This window comes from Spermophilus citellus, assembly GCF_964194105.1.
Source record: "Spermophilus citellus genome assembly, chromosome: 2".
NCBI classification, from domain to species: domain Eukaryota; kingdom Metazoa; phylum Chordata; class Mammalia; order Rodentia; family Sciuridae; genus Spermophilus; species Spermophilus citellus.
This window is the reverse complement of record NC_138183.1, coordinates 160269363-160287809: the sequence shown is the minus strand read 5'-3', so window position 1 is coordinate 160287809 and position 18447 is coordinate 160269363. Positions and strand designations below refer to the sequence as shown.

Genomic DNA, 18447 nt, shown 5'->3' with positions numbered 1-18447 from the left:
AATGTTTCCAATCATACATAGAGCCCTTCCAGCGGGTCTTTTGAGAAGGCCCATTTAGCTTTCAATCTCCTGACAATACCCACTGCAAACAGCACCTTTTATGTTGAAGCAGCTGCCATTTGCATTTCCCCATGCTTTCTCTTTGCACAAATTCAGCATGAGATTAGAAATAGGAATATTTAATTAGGTGACCAAATAGATTCCCTTCCCAGTTCCCCAGGAGAGCTCAATGAGGGACAGAACATTGAAAGAATAGGAAATACAAGGCTTAAATGCATTTCCCTCTCTTGTCCAGAGGCTTAAATGAGCCAGTCTCAGTGCACAGAGGGCTCCCCTTCCGCCTTTCAGGGATTGGGGGCCCACCAGGGCTCAGGCTTTCTTACTGTCTCAGCCTTCAAAGCTCTCTTGCTCTGTACTTTTCAAGGATGTAATTATCATTCATTTGAATAATTATTGCAAATATGCATGTGAAAAGATTAAGGGAGATAGCAAATATAATTTGGTAAGTACGTGAAAAGCTATTCAATAAAGTCCAGAGGAGATTTATGGGTTTGCTATGTATGTTACCAAATTAACAAGACAAGGACAAAGCACATTGTGTCATATTAGACATGTTAAAGACTGCCAAGAGAGGAGCAGAGCGAAATGCATGCTCTAGTTCAAGTTCAACTTTATTGCCTGTGTCAAGAGCAATGGGAGATGTGAGTGGGGACTGGAGAGCTCTTGGCCCCTGGGGCAGGGATGCATGTGAGGGACAGGCTCTTTCAAACCCCAGAGCCCCCATCTAAGCAGTTGCCCTCCCTGTGGCCCATTCCTTTCCTCACCCTACCCTCTCTTCCTGGTTCAGAGTCACCTGGAAAGGTAAACATTCTCAATTCTGTCTCATTCTTCCCAGGCAGCAGTTTTCAGAGACACTGAAATCATCCAGTTGGCAGTGGCTCTGGGCAGATAGGGAAAGAGGTTGATTACTTTTGAGGGTCAGAAAAACATACAAGTCAGAAGAAATCAGTCCCAGAAGCTAGGAGGCATTGATAGAGCATCTTCTGAGTACAAAGAGGTTCATAGTGACCAAATTATGGAGTTTACAAAGCAGAGGCTGTGGGTACACTGAGGCCAGGCAACCCCTATATGTAAAGCTTAGATTTGGGATCTGTAACTAAGATTTTACAAAGGTCTCACATGAGCCTGATCTGGGGCCGGATGCATCTACTGTGGCCAGCACAATTGTTTAATTTTCCATTGGAAGGCTCTGACCACATGTATGTCCTCTAATTTGGCCTCTAGCACCAGCCTCACTAATTTAATCAGGCCAGGAAAATATATGAAAGATGTTTAAATAGGAAGCAAATGGTGGGTCACAATTTTGAGGAAGATGGTCAAAATAGGGGCGGGTCAGCAGTAGGGAGGTTGCTGCAATGACCCACCCACAACAGGACTGACTAGGGGCAAGAAATCAGAGACAGTTCAGAAGTAGAATGAAACTAGGTTTTTCTCTTGGGCGGTGCAGTGCAAGGATTTTACCACGTGGCCGTCCACCACATGCCACCCTGCCCAGTGGCAGAGTGACAACTAATACCCCACTCAGAAGTACCACACCTGGTCCAGAGCTGCTGCCCAGCAAGTATTTATTCTTGTCACCACCCTGACCTTTATCTCTGGAACATTAAGGCCTCATCTTCCCAGTTCCAAGTCCCCAAATACATTCTCCAATAAGCAACCAGAATTTATTCTTTCAAAAAGAATCCCACAGATTCCCATAGAATGCTTAATCTTTTTAGCTTAATCTCTGCACTGCTCTGGATTTTATTCTCTAAGAAAGTTATCAAGGTGCAAAACACAAGGCCAAATGTATAGGCAGATGTATACTGGCTTCAGTAAAAAAAAAAAAAAAAAACTGGCTCCTGTTTTAGCAGCCGCCTAAACAAACATAGTTAGTCACCTTGGACCCAGGTGGAGGCAGCCTTGGGAGTTGAGAGCCCAGTCAACTCCTGATAATTTGGAGACAAGTATTCCATCCCAGGCATCTGTACTTTACACCCCGTACTTGTCCTTCCCCAGCCTGCCTTCTACCATCCTGCCGTGCTCCTGAACTTAGGCAGAGTGTGAGAGAAGGCAAAGGGTGGGAGAGACACCCAGCTGCTAGACTCGCTACTCTAGCAGCTTGCTTGGAGGAAAAAACTGCAACTTCCAATCTACCCATCCTCCCTGGAGTTACCAGCCAGTGAGGGCTGCTGGGTGCCACATGACCCTTGCCTCAGTGCTGGGTGCAGTAGGAGGTACAGGAGGCACTCAGGAAGGGCAGGGACCCCTGTAAACTGCTCATCCTGCATAGTTGGTACAAAGAGCAGTGCCCAGGCCCCAGGGGGTGATCATAAATGTTTTCAGAGTAAATGGATTACATTTGGTATTCCCTCTGCTAACCCTGCTCCTCGTTGCCATGCACAGTTATTTCTTAGAATTTGTATCAAGTCTCTTCATTTCTGCCTTTTGGACACTTTCTGATAACTATCCCTTGGGGCTAGGGGAGCATGCTGCCCTATGGTACCAGGATACCTGAGCAACATCACTGTGTTAAACCAAAAGGAACTGAAAATGAGTTCTGAGCCCTATAAATTTTACTTAGGGAGAAAAACAAAATAAAAATTGAACACATATGTTATAGAGATCAATTTATTCTTTCACAGGTATAGAAATTAAAGTCCAGAGAGTAATGCCTGGCCCAAAGTCAAACAGCAGAAAAACAGTAGAGTTAGAATGCCCAACAGACCAATACTGGGCACAACCCTTGGGCCATAAGCACAGTCCACTGGGAGGACAGTGAAAAGCAATGACAGAAGCTAACATAGGTCACCTTCAGCTTGGCTCAATCACCAACCAGATAAAAAGCAGCGACAAACACATGGTAAGCAGTCCTGAGCACACCCACTGGGGCCTGCCAGTTCCTCTTCCAGGCACCCTGCGACCCAGCCACAGCAGGGGTGAAGGAAGGAATCCTCTAGGTGAGAAGCTCTGCTGGCTGCTGTCTTCTGTATTTTGAGCCTGGGGAAGTGTTTGCAAATATCACTCAGGTTTCTTTCTCTGCCACCCCTCACTCCTTGCATTGTGGGATGTTTCCCAACATCCCTGGATTTTACCAGCTAGATGCCAGAATCACACCATCCTAACAATCAAAAATGTCCTCCAGACTTGTCTCCTGGGGGAGGGGGTGGGTCTCCGGGTGTACAGAAAGCACATGCTGTAGAATAATGGAGAGGGACCAGAGTGCATGGGTGTCTAAGAGCAGAAGTACAAGAGGGACAATCTGGCACTCCCAAACTCAAGGATAAGTCAGTTTGATCACTGTAGCAGAGTCACAAATGCTCACTGCTAAGGTTTGCATATGGTTTGAGTTTGTCCCCCCAATGTTGGTTGTGCTAAGGCTTGATTTGACAGTGTTGAGGTGGTGTCACTTTAAAAGGTCTAGTGGGAAGTGATTAAGTCATGAGGACACCATCTAAGGAAAGTAGTGATGTAGCTCTCACAAGAGTAGGTTACTCCCTTTTGGTTTCTCTGTCAGGGTCCCAGCTGGGGGACCCTGATGAGGAAGCTGGAGCCATGATGTTTGAACCCTCCAGCCACCATAAGCATAAGCCAAATAAACCTCTTTACTTTTATGACGTACCCAGGTCAATTAGCCTGCTAACACTACACGAAATGGACTCAGACATTCATGGAATATTCCCTATGTTTCCCAACTGCCTTAAAGCTAGGAGGAATTGTGTGACTAGTTCTAACCTTGAAATATGAGCTGAAACGACAGTGCCACTGTGGAGCCAAGGGAGGGGGTGAGCATGAAGTCTCTCAGGAAATGGGGGGCAAGATTCCCCCCAAACTAATGAGAGCGAAGAAAGGGCCTCAGGTGGGTGGGCCAGCATCAGCCTGGGCATGCAGCCTTACCTCTGATTGTCAGAAAAGGAGAGAGGGAAGAAAGGCATTTCCCATGGGGGCTGGAGCCCAGGTGCAGACACAGGGTGGCCTCACTGGGACACACTGGGCTGGGAAGTGGGGAGGACTAGCTGGGTCGCCACCGTCCAGTCTGATGTCAAAGACCAGAAAAAGGTGTGATGTGGTCTGCCACAAGGCAGATTGGGTGACAGCAAATTTTAGGAATTCTTAAGTTAGTTGAGTAAAGGAAGCAGAACAGAAGAGTACATGCTGAACAACTTGATTACTTATATAAAGTACAAACCAGATGAAACACACCTACCCCATTAGGATTCAGACTGGTGCTGACTCTTGGAGGGGGGCCCAGGACCTGAGAGAGAACACCGGGGGAAAGTTGGGGGCTGGCTGCTCTGATTGTCTTCTGCTGATTTCACAGATAAACGTACAACTTATTAGGATTTCTCATGCTGTTCCCTGGTCTACAAATGTTTGTCTTTTACATTTCTAAGAAAAATTTATACAATTCTCTGGCTCCATCTTTATTAAAAAATCCAGTTAAGTGTTTATTTGTGCCTTGTGTTCTGAAGGGTTTTATCAAAGGAGAGCTTCATGTGCCTCTTGGATTCTCTTTATAAAATCACCATTTCAAGACTGACATACAGCTGGCATTGATTTATCTTGTGTTCTTCTTAGAACCAAAATGACTATAATCCATAACCATTTCTTTCTCCCCAAGGCTGTGAACTCGAAAAGGATATTGATTTGTAAGAGTTACTCATTCCGACCAAGGAATGTTTGCCAGCCCCAGTTTAGCAAAGGTCATCCAGCTGACTCATCCAGCCTTGAGAACATTTGGTGCTTCTGGAGTTTGAGGGGAACAAGAAATAAAACTCCTTCCCTCAGCCAAATGCTCCTGGAATATAAGTGGAGTGCCCAATAGAGCAGCCTCAGTTTTACCTGGGAACTTGCTAGAAATGCAGATTTTTTTTAAGTTGTAGATGGACACAGTACCTTTATTTTATTTATATGTGGTGCTGATGATTGAACCCATTGCCTCACATATGCTAGGCAAGTGCTCTACCCCTGAGCTACAGCCCCAGCCCCTAGAAATGCAGATTCTAGAGCCCCATCCCTGACCTGCTCAATCAGAATCTTTGGGCACAGAGCCCAACCATCTGTTTTTTTTTTTTTTTTCTTTCTTTCTTTAACAAATCTTCCATGTGATTCGAATGCACATGAAAGTGAGAACCACTGTGCCAGGTCAACTGAGAAATGGAGCAAAAGAGTTTAGTAAGTGAAGGCTATCCCCTTGAGCATTGCTAAAACTCACACTGGAAAATGTGGGCTTTGTAGCAACTGGGCTTCTTCCCTAATACTGACCCTGTGGGAGCCTGGCCTGCCTCTGTATGACAATGGCATGGAGGAGCTGTGGGCTTCCTGCAGGCAGCTGGCTTCCAAAAGGAAAATTCAAGAGAAGGAAAGTGCTGCACAGGCTCCTCTTCAAATTCACCAAAATCCCATCTCCCTGGAAAGGGAAGAGTGAACCACCAGGGCAGGGCTGTTGTGCTGGTAAGTGTCAGACCTACACTGGAGGGAAACTGGCTGGGGAATGTGTTCCTTAAGGGCAGATGGGGACTATTTGGGATTTAAGTGAATAGCTTTCCTCCCCTTTGGTTGTGATATGGATCAGCTTTGCTCATAGACAATTGGAGACAGTTTGACAAGGACATAAGCCTAGCAGTTATAAGGGCCAGGGATGCTCTGCATGGCCCCACCTGGTCTGGTGGCTCTGGTGGTTTGTGAGTGAAGAAAGTGGCTTCCTGTTCTGAGGCTTTAGCTTTCCACCTGTCTGTCCCAATGACGAGCATAGACTGAAGTCCTTCTGTCCTGTGCAGAAGCGACACACAAAGACAGCCAGCCAGCAGGATGTGAAAAGTGAGAGCTGAGTATGTCCTCTTTCCTTGGAAGAGGTTCAACCTGGTACTTGTCATTATTTTGACAATTCATTTTTAAGTATCTGAACATGAGCAGTCTTTTTATCACTCCCTTCTGCTTCTCATTGCCCATTCTTGCTATCTCATGACTTGCTCTTTAGCATTAAAAATAGGCTACCCTTCCCAAAGGAGGACTTCATGAATAGAAGTAAATTTAGATGTAGAAATCAGTCCAAACATATCATTTTACAGTAGAGGAATCAGAGGCCCAAGAATTGGAGTGACTGAGCCAAGTTCCAGCCACTCATTAGTAACAGAGCCCACAACCCACACCCAGCTCTAACACCCACAGGCTGAGAATCCTCAATCTTCTGCCACTGTGGATTATTCAGCATTACCTCTAATTAGGCTTATCTCTTATGACACTATAACCAGAAGCCAGGGATATGTTTCCCCTTCTCTTTCCTAATAATTTCTTCTTGTATCACTAGTCCCAGCCAGAAAAAGCTACGCATAGAAAGGGTTTTCAAAAGTGGCCTCCTGTGGGACTCTGCTGTGGAAGTCAGACTTTATCCTTTGACCCAGCAGCTCAGGTTCTCTGAAGAACCTATAAACAGGTGGAAGTAAGAACAGAGGTGACAGCAGAGACTGTCTGTTCAATGGCTCAGAGGGCTCAACCAGATGATTTCCTTAAGTCTCTTCCAGTGTGTGGGTGTGTATTTAATACACAAAAAGTACTCTTTCAAGTGCTGCAAACCCTTGCTGAAGGACTTTCCAGCTTTCAGCTACATTGCATTTCCTGCCTCATAACTGAATAATTTTATGCCAAATTTGCTTGTGATTAAGGAAAGTTCTGGTAAGAAACCACAACAGAGTATGAGATTGTGGTCTTAAGTCATACAAATGATGATAACCAGAGATTTCAAATGAATTGTGAGAGACCAGTTTGAATAAATATTCCTTGACTTTAGACAAACAGTATTATATCTGCCAAATAAAGCATTATCTGCTTACGTGTCCCCTGTAGGAGGAGATTGTCTTTAAAACAACCAGACTTAGTACCCTTGAAAACCTTTAGTGACAGATGGAAAATTCTGTTTCATGTTGTCATATTTGTGTGGGTTTTCTGAAAATCTTTAGACCTCTGTGCCCTGTAAGTACCTGCAGCAGAAAACATTCTTAAAGAACATGAGTGACTATCAAAATAGCTGACTCATATCGCAAACTCTCACCCAATCCTCTAAGCTTCAGTTCTCGGGCATTCAAACCTGAAATGCCAGGATCAGTGCCATCTCTTGAATTAATAATGCCACTTCATGTCCCAGGCCTTCCACTGTAGTCTCCTTAACCCTTTCTCCGAACACTGCCCAACTCCAGACTAACACTGAAATCAGAGGAGATCAGAACCTAAGATTGGGCAGGCAGGCCCCACTGATCAGGAAGCCAATTCCTTGAGAGTATAATTGTCACTGCCTACCACCAGGATGCAGAGTCGAGCGGAAAGTAAGATGCACACTGATATTAGACTGTATTTATTGCTACATTTATATACAATTATACAAACATCCCAGACAGGAAAGGGTGTGTTGCATCAATTTCTTCAGATTCCACACAAGTGCACATGGAAACAGAGCCATGCACCACTGAGTTAAGTCTCAGATCGAAGCCAAAAAGTCACACACATTTTTTTTAAAGTGGAAAATTCTCCCCATAGATTCCTCCTTACAAGCTGATCATGCAGAAACAGTGGGTTCTCAGAAGCTGATGCCTGAAGGCATTTGGGGGACAGTGCCTTGAAGACGGGTGCCATGGATGCTGGCTTGGGACTGCAGGGTGCAAGGCAGAAGTCCCAAGTCCTGGCCCATTTCCTCAGGTCTGTCCCTAGGAAAGGCAATCGAGACAGGTTTGGAAAGAGCAAGAAAGGGAAAACCAACAACAACAGAGATGAGGAGAAGAACCATCAGCAAGAATCCTGGTTGAGGGAATACTGGTCCATCCAGTTCCAGCTGAGATTCAGACTTTGGGGAATGCACACATTCAGAACAACAGGGCTGTCTTGATGTGTCCTTATCCTAACGCTTGCCATGTGTGAGCGGCCAGGGACCTGCATGAAGACGCAGAAAGTTGACAGCAAAGTCACTAAGAAGAAAACTCAGTCATTACCAGAATGGGACTGCAAAATCATGATCCTGAATGCCTTCTCCATGTTCTGTCAGTTAACATTAGGCCCCAGGGGTGTTGGTCAGTGAGCTATGAAGGGGAATGGAATGACCACAGGCTGCAACAGAATAGGGGTGGCTCCACCCAGCAAGGATGACTTTTGTGCTCAAAAAAAGTCTAGCATAGTAGACTTTGCATTGTTTCAGAATTAGAGGCAGGTGTAAGGTTGTAGCATAAACATGTTCACATCACAGTCACAAACCTTTGTGACATGAATCCTAAGAGAAGTAGTTGAGCAGCCTATGGGCATGTGTGCCCAAGAATGAGCTTACCCTTTTATATCAGCTCCCCATCTTGCCTCAGGCTACTTCACATTTCAAGAATCCAGGAGAAAGGACACACAGGTCAGGTCTACCTGGCCTTGTAAACTAGAATCAGCCTAAAGCCTCTGAAAAAAGATAGGCCTGAAGGTTGAGAGCCAGAAGTCTGTGGTCTGAATATACCGGCTGTGCCAGCCTCAGGGCTGATTAATAATTTGGATACCATCTGGTCCTGGACCTTAGGGGGTGCTATCCTGAAGAAATCAGTCAGTTCTATCTTGTCTGTGGCTTTAGATGTCACCTCTAATTCCTCACCACCATAATCCCACAGGCCCCCTCAGGATGACAGCGCTGTGGGAAAGGCCTAAGGGTGGCAAGAGGACTAGAAGAACACTCAGAAGTCCCTTTCTTTTTCTTGGGTCAGTAACATTATAATCAACCATGGAGGAGCCCAGTAACCCTTCCAAGGCTGACAACTACATAACATTTCAGGCTGAAGGATGTGACAATTGCTAACTCCCTCTCTCTCTTCATAAATTCATCTCTGTATAATTTGAAATCTGTCATTTGAGCTTGACTTTCCTAGTGAGTCATGCAGAAATTGTCTTTTCCTACTTATGATGACACTAGCTCAGAATCAGACTCACTCAAAGGATTGACTCTAAAAAGGAAAAACATAATGGATGAAAGTCAATGAGGGAAGATTACAAAACATTAGGTGAATTTTAATTTGGGGAATTTTTCTAATCAAACAAAATGGAAAAAAATGGAGTGTGTTACATAAATTAAAATTCCTCATTGAAATAAAGATTTAAAGATTAGTAGCTAATTTGTTCATAGCAATCTATGAAACATTAAGAATGTGTGTTAGGGCTGGGGTTGTGGCTCAGTGGTAGAGTGCTCACTTTGCACATGTGAAGTGCTGGGTTTGATCCTCAGCATTTATAAAGATAAATAAATAGAATTAAAAGTTATAAATAAATAAATAAAGGTATTGTGTCCATCTACAACTAAAAAAATTTTTAAATGTCTTTTAACTAAGGATTTTAGTTCAAATACTACCTGAATTATAAATTCACAATCACCTACACCCCTTTCAAAATGAGTGACAGCAAATGATGATGGATGTGTCACAGCCCTTTGAGTGGATTTTAAAACAGTGCTGGTGGTGCCAAGAGATGCCAAAGATTCTAACATGACCTTCACTTCATTTCAGAGCAATCCAAAATTCAAGGCCAAAGAAGCAAATCATTTCTAAAAATTCCCCATCTTATGTGAACACATATAACCATTTTTTCCTGTCACATGAAAAACATCTAAAAAATAGTATTGTCGGAATGGACACTTATTCCAAATCTTGAAGTATTATTGCAAATATATCACATTTAGCTAGAGTGACCCAGTGTCCTGGCAGGTCTACTGGGAGGGTGGGCTAGCCCTGGCAACAGCTACCAGTTGTACTTACCTGGTCAGGGAGCCTTCGTCCTATTACATTTGCTTTATACTGCTTTGGCAAGATCGCATCTGGAACAAGGCATACAACTTGGGTCCCCACCTTTCAAAAGAGACATCAAAAAGTTAGAAAGCATTTGGAAAAAGAACACAGAAGAAAATAAAATGGGGGAGGGGTGGGTAGTGGACTGCCTATTCCATAGTTTGGAATGCCAGGAACACCTCTGAGTATCATCGAGCCACTGGGTAACTAAATTGCCAGACTACTCTTTCCTAATCTTTAGCCTCTTTTTTAAAAAATAAATAAATAAATTCACATTTGAAACTACACTATTAGAATATAGAAATAAGAGTAACTGAATTGCCCCTCAAAATAGGTGCTAGAACATCCCTAAGAGTTGTAGCAACTGTCACAATCAGTTTCACAAGATGAACAGGTCTCAAAGCCATAAATATCAGAACTTCAGGGTATTGTGCTTTAGTAGATTTTATATATTATTTCAAGTTCTCTCTTGATTAATGAAGGCACTGCTGGAATTTCCTTCAGGTAACAACTAGGCTTATAGAAGAAAGTACTTTATGGTGCCTACTTTGAAATTAGTAGTTGCTATCTTTGAATATATACACTATCTGCCTGCCACAGGACTGGGGTGGGTTAAGACAAACAAAATGACCTCCCAGGTAGCCACATTGGCATCCCAGGGGCCACAGAGAACAATTTGAGCCCCACTTTCTCCACTCTGTCTTCCTTAGTTGATTCATCTGCCACTCTCAGATGCAGCCCAACCAGAAAACAAAAGTAAGACTAAGGCAACAAAGAAGCTGCTGGACTGGCCAACTGGTTTGTCAGTTCCTGGACAGGGAGAATCATGCTTACAGTGTTTTCCATACTAGTAGGTAAACAATCAGAAGTCAGTTAGTCAGTCTCTGTCTTCTGCATAGATTAGGTACCAAAAGCACGTCTGGGCTGGCTTGATTTCCTCTGAAAACTGTCACAGATGGTGGCTCTGTTTCCAAGTAGTTAAACCTATAATGAAAAACTGAGTCTGCGTAGTAAAATACTTTAGAAACCTCAAATTTGTGAAAGCTGGTAATAAAGGAACAAAGATACAATGAAACTTATTAATAGTTTTATAACTTTAATTGAATACTTGAGCTTGATGTTCAACTGGGTAGAATTAATTAGAAGATGATTAAGTAGTATTTGAAATTTAAGAACATTTTAAAGGGAAGTATTTTTCAAGGATTTGGGAAATTAGCAGAGTGGACCCTTTATTCTACATCAAACTATACAGTTGTATTTTTTCTTTAGTTGCTGGTTCTACTCTCACCATGATTAACCACTACTGAAGTAGATTTAGATTCATAAAGGGACAAATTGTGAGAGAAAGAGCAAAGAAAGGAAAAGAGAAGTGATTTTCATGAATATACTGAGAAAACGAAGAAGAGTAAGATAAAGGAGGATGAGGGAGCACAGTGGATAAAAGGCACAAGAAAGAAAACAAAATTAAAGGAGTTAGCAGTGATAAGAGGAAGCTGCATGTATATATTTCCCTGAGAGAGAAAAACAAGGTCGACAGAAATCAAAAATTTCCAAAGATTGCCACCAGGTGGTGCTATGAGATTAAGCTACTCAACAGCAACAACTGATGGGGATTGAGGTGGGGAGAGAGAGACACCAGAGGGCAAAATAGTACCCAGGGCTCCAGATTTGTGGAGTGCTGCGCATGGTTGTATCAAGTTATTCCAGGAACATAAACTTGGCTTAACATTAGAAACTATATCCAGATCAGGATGTTAACAAAATTTTTAAAGCACCCAGTTATCTCAATATACATAGCAATTACATTTAATAAGTTTTAAAACCTCCCTTAATAACTTAAAAAAAACTCTTAGAAAAATAAGTATATACTTATAAAAGAACGTTTCATTAATCTGATAAGGGTCATGTGCCAAACACCTAGAACAAACATAATTAGTGGCATAATGTTAGAAGCATACCTGTTAAGTCAGAAGTGAGACAGCACCTGTGTTCAACATTAGACTGGAAGTTCCAGCCAGTCAACTCAATAAGAAAAAGAATGAAAAGCTTAAGTAAGGGAAGAAAGATTGAAAACTCATTATTGCAGAAGATGACTGGGTGAAAAGCCCAAGAGAACTTATAAGTTATTAGAAAAGAAATTAGAATTTGAGCCAAGGATAGTGGCACATGCCTATAATCCCAGCAACTCAGGAGACTGATGCAGGAGGATGGCAAATTTGAGGCCAGCTTCAGCAACTTAGCAAGACCCTCAAACTAGAAAATAAGGACTGAAATGTTGGCACATAGCTCAGTGGTAATCCTCTCCTGGGTTCAATCCCCAGAGTCTCCATCACCACCACCTCCAAAAATGGGCAAATTTTCTTAATTTAAGCTAAGCAAACAAAAAGAAATTGAATTTCTCTACATTAGTCACAAAATAGTTTTCAAATATAACTCCTAAAAAGATAGCAAAATAACAACTTAAAGGCATTAAGGAAGACATCAATAAATGGAGAGAGAGAAGTATGATTAATATTGTACAGATATAATTTCTTCCCAACTAATCTGTTCATTTTCTACCAGAAGTCTCCAAATGTTTTCTCATACAATATAAACTAGGTCTAAAATTTATGTAGAACAAAGAGCCAAAACCAGTTAGGAGCTTATCATCAAAATAAAGTGGACAAACTTCTATAGAGAGCTCAACCAGATACTAACCCCTTAAAATCTAAAAAAGCTAAGGCAGTAGTAGCTAAGACAGAAAGGTATTGACCCCAGGCTGGACACGTGCCTAGGGGTCACAGAACAGAGAAAAGGAGCCAAGTGGATGCAGCCCATAGGGAGAGGTCAGCGGTAAAAGCAGCCATCAGTACACTAAAGTTCTTCTGAGCTAAAGAGTTAGATGTAAAAATAACCAAACTTTTAGGAAAAAAGCCAAACACTTTTATATAAAAATATAGGAGAATATCTTTATGATCTCCAGAGGAAGAGGAATGTCTTAAAGACACATGGGGGTTAATCCCCATAAATATATGGAGACAGATTTATAAATTAAGCTAAAAGAAAATTTAAAATTTTCATCCATCAAAAAATCATAAGTGGTGCACAACTGTAATCCCAGCAGCTCAGGCAGATAAGGCAGGAGGATTCAAAGCCAACCTCAGCAATTCAGTGAGCACCTAAGAAACTTAGACCCTGTCTTAAAATGAAAAAAAAAAGGGGGGGGGGCTGGGATGTGCCCCTGGATTCAATCCCTGATATAGTTAAAAAAAATCATTAAAAAAAAGCAAAAAGACAAGACATGGAAGGAGACATCTATAAAACACTTAAATGTCAAAAGATTAGTAACCAGAATAGGAGGAAATTCTCTGAACTGATCAAATAGAGGTAAACAAGCAGTAGAAATATGGTATTTGCTACTAGAAATCAGGCAAAAAAAAAACACAAAAGTCATTCCAAAGACAATGAAAGTCTCATAAATATAAGAAAAGTTTTCAACTACATCAGCAATCAGGAAAATGCAAGTTAGAAGCACAATAAGATACTATGTTAAACCTATCAAATTGGCAGAAATTAAAAAGTGTAGCAATATCAAGCATGGTAAAGGTGTGGGTAAATCCTTATTTTGGGAAATAATTGGATAGTTATTTAGTAAAGATGGAGAAGGGCATAGTCTACTTGACAATTCCCCTCCCTTGGGCTCTGTCATAGAAATAGTATTGCTCATATGCAGGAGTAGATATGAATAAAAGTCAATAGTAGTTATGATCTTATTGTTTATAAATTTCTTTAAAATACTGAAAACAGGTGGAGCATGATGGTACATGCATGTGTAATCCCAGCCCCTCAGAGGCTGAGGCAGAAGGATCAAAACTTCAAAGCCAACCGCAGCAACTTAGCAAGGCCCCAAGTAACTTAGCAAGACCTTGTTTAAAAATAAAAAATAAAAATGGGCTGGAGATGTGGCTTAGTGGTTAAGGGCCCCGGGGTCCAATACCTGGTAGCAAAAAAAAAAAAAAAAAATTTAAAAAATCCACATCTATTAGGGGAATGGATAAATTTTAGTACATTCATAAGTAAATGTACAGCAGTGAAAATGAATTAACCACAGCTACAGACATCAAAATACGTGTATGTGTGTAATGAAGTTGTTAGGTTCATGTGTGTGCAAGACTGGAAATTATATTGCTTGTGAATACAAACACAGTAAAAAGCAAAGGATGACATAATCAAGAACACAAAAGCTACTGGCAATGAACTATTTTTAAAACTGATACATTGGTATCTCTTTTGTATATATAGTATATCCTTTCTATTTCTCCTAGGCACATTTCTTTCCCTAACACTATTGTAAACCAATCTTTATTTTTTTTAATTAAATTGTTTAAAACAACAAAAAAAAATGATTGGAAAATACTTAATAGGTGGAGCAGTTATGAATTTGGTTCCAATGAGCTTTGGTCTTTGAACCATTCGAATTTCAAGTCTCACACCATCTTTGTAGAAAAGTCCATAGTCACTGTAGGACACTGATTAAAAGGAGTAGCTGTGTCATCTCGCGGCAGGGGGTGCTCGAATCTCTCTAAATCATGACTCTCAAAGTGTGGTCCCAAGATGGCAGCATGGCTTCACCTGTCAGAAATGCTAATTTGTGCCCCCCCACCAACACTTCCTGAATGAGAAATTTATCCTGCAGTCTGTGTTTAAAAAGCCCTCCAATGTGCAACCACTCTGAAAAGCAGTACAGAGATTCCTAAGAAAACTTGGAATGGAACTACCATTGACCCAGCTATCTCCCTGCCTGATTTATACCCAAAGAACTTAAAATCAACATACTATAGTAACATGTTTATAACAGCTCAATTCACAATAGCTATACTGTGGAACCAACCTAAGTGTCCTTCAACAGATGAGTGAATAAGAAACTGTGGTATTCAACAGTAACTATTGACTGTATGGAATATTACTCAGCCTTAATGAAGAATGAAATTATGGCATTTGCCAGTAAATGGATGGAACTGGAGAATATTATGCTAAGTGAAAGAAGCCAATCCCAAAGAACCAAATGCTGAATATTTTTTTCTGATATGTGGATGCTAATTCACAGTAAGAGGGAGGGAAGAATAGAGATGTATTGGACTAGACAGAGGGGAGTGAAGGGAGGGAGGGGGAAATGGGGATAAGAAGGATAGTAGAATAAATTGGATGTTATTACCCTATGTGCATATATGATTACACATCATGTACAACCAGATGAACGAGGAGTTATATTCCATTTACATATGATGTGTCAAAATGTATTCTACTGTCATATGTAACAAATTAGAACAAATTAAAAAATAACAAAGCCCTCTAACTAATTGTGATGCACGTTAGTTTAAATTTCTGCTGAAATTTTTTTCAAAGTGTAAGAAAAATCCCCTCATTGCAAGAAAATAAGACCCTACTATGATCACATCAAACCTCTAAATAGCTGAGAAAACCATGCCACTGCCCTAGGAGGAACAAGACTGCTTCTTTAATCCTTGAATTTAGGGGTCAGCAAACTGTCTTATCGACCACATCTGGCTTCCCACCTGTTTGGGTACTGACAATGATTTAAGAATATTTTTTACTCCCCACCCCCCCAAATCAAGACTTTCATGACAATGAAATCGTGTGAAATTCAGATGTAAGTGTCTGCAGATGAAGCTGCATTGGAGCACTGGCCTGCTCACCTGTTCACACAGCCTATAGCTGCCGTTATGCTGTAGCTGCAGAGTTATGCAGCTGAGGCAGAAACGATTTGGTACCAAGTAAAAAATACTTAGTATTGGACCTTTCATAAGTAGTTTGCCAATCCTTCTCTACTTTGATAACAAAAAATCAAACAATCTAGAAAAGCAAAATATAGGCAACTATGGTGACTTTCCTCTTAAAAATGTTAATTTTAATTCCACAGGCAAAAATGCATTTTCCTGACTGGAATCCTGGCTGAAAGTGCGGCACGCCAACCTCATCTCTTGGACCTCAGGCAGAGGCCACCTTCCTCTTGGCTCCCTTTCTTGTGCTTCAACTTGCCAGACAAGAGCCTTCTTCCCTCTCATCTACAACCTCTTGAATTTCCTCCAGACTCAGTTGACTTCGCGTCATTACTAATACATTTTCTCTGTGCCCCCAAAAGCCTACTTCTTTCCACAACCATCTTCACTTCTCTAGGTTTCTAAGATCTCTTGAGCACAGATCCTTTTTTGGATTTGGGGGCATTTAACAGATAATAAAAAGATGCTCTCTCTCCCCTGCAAGAATCAACCACACATTTCAACTTTGTATCTGAGCTGTGTCCCCCTGCCCTTGTGCAGTGCAGAGCCCCCGACTAGCCCCAGCCAATAAGAGCTGAATGAGACCCATGTTCCACCTGACAGGTCTGGTCTTGGGCTCACTGCTGCTCTCCATTCAATTTAAACTTAAGATATGACATATTCATCTTGGCCTCTAATTAATGGATACATTCACTTTGAGTTTTGCAGACACTGAAAGCTTGCAAAGAGCATGTAAACATGTCTCCTTTGGCTTAAATTAGAAATGTGATTTGTTTTGTACACACATACACACATGCCTGGACATGCACTCTTCTACCTCAAAGAAAACCAGAATCCAATTGCAGACTCTGCCACCATGATTGTCTTTAGGCTGTTTACCTGAACTGTGAAATGAAAGGATACGCCTACCTTCAAGGACACCAGCAGACTTGTGACATCTTTGTGTGGATTAGGAAAAGGTGCTCCTTCTTCCAGGTACATGCAGCCCTGTCTGAGTCTAGGGTACATGGCTGAAGAGTACTGGACCAACTAAGTTTGTACTTCTGTCCTTACACATCTGCACCATCTGTCCCACGATCCTCTTTGAATTTACTTTTTCTTAGCTTAACTCTGGCAGCAATATTTTTGTCTCCTAGGGTCACACTACTCAGCAGACATCTGGACTAGATCCTAGAGATGTCTTACCAGGACTTAGGAAGCTCCTTGTGGTCTGGCCCCTTCCAAATTCGTCTTCTGCACTACTTTCCTCTGGGTTCACTTGCCTCTGGACATACTCCTTTCTTTTCCTTGAACAAGCCCAGCCCTGAAGGTCTTTGCTGATGCCATTCCCTCTGCCTGGAATACTTTACAACAGATTGTAAAGGTATCTAATGGGCCTCTTCTGGCAAGCAGATGTATCTGGTGAGGCTTGCAAAGCTTTTTTTAAAATTTTTCAAAATAGTTGACATGTTAAATTTGGCAGATTTCACACAAAGTTATGTTTCGACTTAATATCTGTGAATGCTTTTCTTTGAAAGCTGTTTTCTGGCTTATCTTGGAAGGCCGGAGGGTATGGCAACACTGGGCCTTCCGCACCGTAAGAGCTAACAGCACGTCCCCTTGGACGGGGTCTGAGACTCCTGGGTAGAAAGTACTCCCAGCCCGGTGTACCTCGAGTTACCCCTCTGGCATTTGCATCTACCATCTTGTTTTAGATAGAGGAAGAAGAGGAGATAGCCTTCTTTCCCTTCATGTGACAACTTAGATATACACACCTCTATCTCGCAGAGGCTTTTCCTGACCTTCAATCCCTGATTTTCATCTTTACTTTTTTCCTACATCTTATTTCCTGTTCATAGCATTAAATGGATATAAAAATCACCTTGATAAGATGGTTGAATATTGGCAATTTCACAATTCTACCTAATACTACAATTTGCGACTTATTATTTTGTTTGCTGGTGTTTTGTGTCTTTCCTTCTGAAGGTCAGTTCATTATGGCAAAGGCCTAGTCACTGTGATGTCCTGGATGACTAATACTCCGCACCTGGTAGGCTCTAGGCACTAAAATATTTAGATAAATAAATGGAAGGACCTCCCTTACCCCCTCACCCCTCACCCCCCACCCCCGCACCAAGGTTGGTTAGGGGCAGAGCACACCCAGAATTCATAGTAACCTCTCCTGAGATCTCTGAAAGTAGCCCAGATTATAAATTAACTTCCTAACCCACAGCTCCAGGCAATCATGCTATATTATTCAGTAGCACCTTATACACAGTGGTAGAGCTGGCTTTGGTCCTAAAACCTATCAGCCTCTGCCACCTGGAGTTCTGGGTTCTAGCACTGGAAGTTACTCCCAACTCTACATCCAACTGAGATGTTCCCTCAGCCTGACATCGAGGTTGAAGTGGGAATAACAACTTACCACTGCACTAACCTCTCCAGCCTTGCCCATGTCAGCAAGAGGCTGATTGATCCCTAGCTCTTTGTATCTCTTGTTTATTTGTTTATTTGTCACAATTATTTCTCTTCTGTCTCCTCAGCTAGACTAAGGATGATGTTTTAATTTATCTATGAATCTCTAAAGCCTAACTTCAAACGTATAATAAATCTTTAATCAAAGAAATTATTTGAATGTATTAAATCATTCAAATGTCATATGGAGCATATTTAACCTATAAGGTAAATAAGGAAACAGATTCATTTCATTAGGAATAATCCTGTGGACTTGGGCAGGGGTGCAGAATAAGACTTGTACCAAAGCATATCAGTTTTGGGCATCTGGAGCTGACAGAGGGCTCTGCTAGACAGCATTTTTCTGTTCTTTGGGGTATAAGAATTCGCCTGTAGGTTTG

The 18447-nt window shown here is 41.7% G+C and overlaps 1 protein-coding gene across 1 annotated transcript in view; it reads right to left on the bottom strand.

Annotated features, from left to right (window-relative positions):
* Positions 1-9811: 9811 nt before the first annotated feature.
* Positions 9812-18447, bottom strand: part of RDX (radixin) — an 81388-nt gene continuing 72752 nt past the window's right edge. Inside the window, exon 15 of the mRNA XM_081266708.1 lies at positions 9812-9893. Coding sequence (XP_081122834.1) covers positions 9827-9893 — 67 coding nt within the window. The 3' untranslated portion in view covers positions 9812-9826. The remainder of the gene's footprint in view (positions 9894-18447) is intronic.